The following is a 3,379-nucleotide window of genomic DNA, read 5'->3' on the forward strand; positions in this document are numbered from 1 at the left end:
ACACATGTCCTACAAAAAATTTGAAAACAATGCATGCATAATCTGTTCAACTGAAGATAGCAAAAAATAATTTGTAAAATTGCACGCTACTAAACAAGCCTAAGCATAGTAAGAAGCTTCAACCACAAAATATGTATCTTCGGAATATGACAAGAGAAATACCATAAGTAATAAATACGCCATATCTATTATTTCTACTTTCCCTCAAAGATGACCATGACCAAAAGGGTGGATGATATCAAATAAAAAAGAACATTACTAATTATATTCCATGCTAAATAATCTAGCCAAACAGCAAGATGCTATCGGAAGATCAGAAATTCACCCCTAACATCCTAAAAGTTGAATCTTTATGGTGTCCAGCATAAAAATTGCCAACCTTAACTTCGATTCATACACCATATACACCAAGATTATCCAGTAATCGGCTGCTAGCAGGTAGCCATCAGTTCACCGTACCTGTGAGCACTGCGAGAGCAGCTTTGCCCATGGCGCTACGGGTTGCTGTTGCTCCGGCTCCTTTCTCCTCTTTGAACTCTCGGCCGCGGCGGAAGAAGGCTTATCCGCTCCTTGATCTGCACAAAACCCCATGAACGCGATTCCAAACCAGCCCCCACATATAAACATTGAGCATTGTATAAATTACCAAATAAATTACTATTACAATGATGTTTATATCTTACTATTACATCAAAGAGTTCTCGGAAGAAGGCTTATCCGCTCCTTGATCTGCATCAAATACAACAGAACTCTTGTGTGTCACAACAACTCGGGCCTTTTGAAAGAGAGATGTGTACAGGCTACCAAGCGACGGATCAGAGATTGGAATGTTGCGTACCCTTTGGCGGATCTCGAGCAGCTACTGGTCGAGTAGCTCTTGCTGCCAGAAACAAAACAAAGTGTGTGCTCAGCGTTAGCACTAAGGGTGAGGGATCTCCCAAGACTGTTTTTTCGTCTTCTTTTTAGGATAAAGAACTACAAGAATCTACAAGGCTACTCCATCAATCAATATGTCAGCGCGCTAGTTATAGTCAGTGCATAGTTACCTTCCTGAGGCGAACTTTGTACAACGAGAACTCGATCTGCTGCTCAAGGTTGCTCAGATCCTGCACGGAGAACGAGGCCAGGTCCTCCGCCATGTACTGCGCCATGATCATCCTCAGCCTGTTCCTCTCATCATTCATCCTAGTCATCTCCTGGACGATTTTCTTCATGGGAAAGGAGGGGGCAATTATTAGGTGGTTATACATCACTGGAAAACAGAGATTGCAACATATTGGTTCAAGAGAATCAGCCGCACCTGCTGGATGTCCATCTCCTCAAAACGGGTGCTAGGGGCTTTCAGGTACCTGTCAAAGACGCTTGCTATTCTGCAACCAGAAGCAGCAGTGATATATAGCACGGTATAAAAACGTCGTAAAACCCCTCATGGGTGCTCAGCCATAAATAATAACTATTGAAACTATTAACCGCTGGCAATAAGAATATATGATACCGGTCTTATACCACACACATAATCATCATCTCTTCTTTTTTTACTGAAGGCTTCAAACTGTATATGGTAAGTTAAAAGGTTCCATGATGCATGCCAAGCTATAAGATTGTAGTTGGCAGGAATAATTGCAAATCAGTTCTGAAGCTCTCATGAATTTTTTGAACTCATTACTAAAGTCTAAAACCTTATAGCAGAATAAAGCTGGACCTTATATGTTACTGTACTAAACAAGCTTCAGAAATAAATAAATAAATAAATAAATAAATAAAGAATGCTTCACGCACCTCCATGGAGGGCTGGAGTACTCGTACATCCTGCCACTGCCAGAGAATATGATGACTCCGATTTGCGCATCACAAAGAATGGCTACCTCGTTTGCCTTCTTGAACAACCCCATCCGCCTCTTGGAGAAGGTAACTTGGCGGTTTGTTGGATTCTCAATCTTCTTCAGCTCTACTTTTCCACGCCCCATTGGTACAGCTTGGTGCTTCTACTCTTCTCTTCTATTCAACCTACAAGAACATATGCTGCGAACATTGACAGTCATGATTCAGGACACCAAAGCACAACCATGATAAGAAACAAATAAATAGTTCATATGCGTGAGAGGAGGTAGAAGCAAATGACTTCAAATCACCAAGGCCATGAAATAAAATTAACAGACAGTTTCAGTCTTTCAGTTTCATGAAGATCAAATGAATTTAAGAGCTCGAGAAGACGAAAAGATTTGAAAAGCATGAGTAGATGAAAATATTTCATATGTATGAACAAGAGATGACAGCAAATGGCTAAGTCACGAGAGATGAAAGCAAATAGGTTCACATGCATGATACAATAGAAAGTTATCTATACAGGAACAAAATCATAAAAAAACATATGGTTGGAGATGGGCAGATGGAGAAAAGATAACGAGGAAAGAGATAGGAAACTTTACTTTCATTGATATCCCCATTAGAAGGAATATTATGATCTCTAAGAGTCATGACAACTGCACCACCTTCCAAAACCTTATCAAGGCCATGAAGAACCTTGACACCAGACAAGTGGTATGTTTCTCGCAAAACAAAAAACAAAGGCACTTGTAACCATTGCAATTCACGACATATTAAAACAAACAATTATATCACTATAGCTGTTAGCCATCTATTAACTAAAAAGATTTGTATATCAATACCTCCCACTTATGTATCTTCCTCCTCCTCATCATCCCTTGGAGGCGGACATGGTCGATGATGCCAGAGGTGTAGTTCGAGAGGCCCTCGAAATGGTAGAGCTAGCTGTACACGAGCAACTCCTAGGTGGTCTCATGGACGTGGGAGTCGACGACGAGGCTGTAGCGCAAATCATAGAACTCTCAGAACAACAAATAATACAAACTTCGTTATCATCAGACGCAACAAGAAAGACCAAAGCAACAGAGGGATGAAATACCCTTACTAACAACGACCTGATCACCATAAGCTCCTCACCTCCACAGTAATACACTGGTAGATAGAATATGTTGAGATTCATAAAGTCCTGAAGCACCGGCGTGATGGACTGCTCCAGCGGGATCGCCATGCTCATCCGCTGGCTTGTCGCAGCACCCTGCTGATTTAAATAGGACGATTAAGCGAACACCCAAATGTGCGTCGATGGTAGGTCTGCGTCGATTTGGGGCGAGGTTTTGGGCCCTCCTTACATCCTTATAAAAACACGTGTAAGTACAATATAGCAGAAATCATTTTATTCAGGGCAGAATATACCTCCGTTACGACGACGAGGGTTGGGAGGGGTCGTGGGGCACGACGGGGGCTGGGAGCACCCTTCCCTGCAAACGGAGATTCAAAATTGACACATACATTCAAAATTGAAGTGTCCTTGGTTCTAGACTATTCTCAATAA

General features: G+C 41.7%; 1 protein-coding gene across 1 annotated transcript; it reads right to left on the reverse strand.

The window, feature by feature from the left end:
* Positions 1 to 342: 342 nt before the first annotated feature.
* LOC103632129 (MADS-box transcription factor 31) lies at positions 343 to 2,478 on the reverse strand. The gene is made up of 7 exons (XM_008653971.1): positions 2,430 to 2,478; positions 1,780 to 2,022; positions 1,301 to 1,370; positions 1,047 to 1,208; positions 839 to 880; positions 684 to 729; positions 343 to 575 (listed from the first exon to the last, which is right to left on the reverse strand). Exons 2-5 carry the CDS (start codon positions 1,965 to 1,967, stop codon positions 860 to 862), a joined length of 441 nt encoding a protein of 146 aa, XP_008652193.1. The 5' UTR covers positions 1,968 to 2,022; positions 2,430 to 2,478; the 3' UTR covers positions 343 to 575; positions 684 to 729; positions 839 to 859.
* Between the last annotated feature and the right edge of the window lie 901 nt (positions 2,479 to 3,379).

Source organism: Zea mays, chromosome 7 (assembly GCF_902167145.1).
Source record: "Zea mays cultivar B73 chromosome 7, Zm-B73-REFERENCE-NAM-5.0, whole genome shotgun sequence".
In the NCBI taxonomy this organism is placed as follows: Eukaryota; Viridiplantae; Streptophyta; class Magnoliopsida; order Poales; family Poaceae; genus Zea; species Zea mays.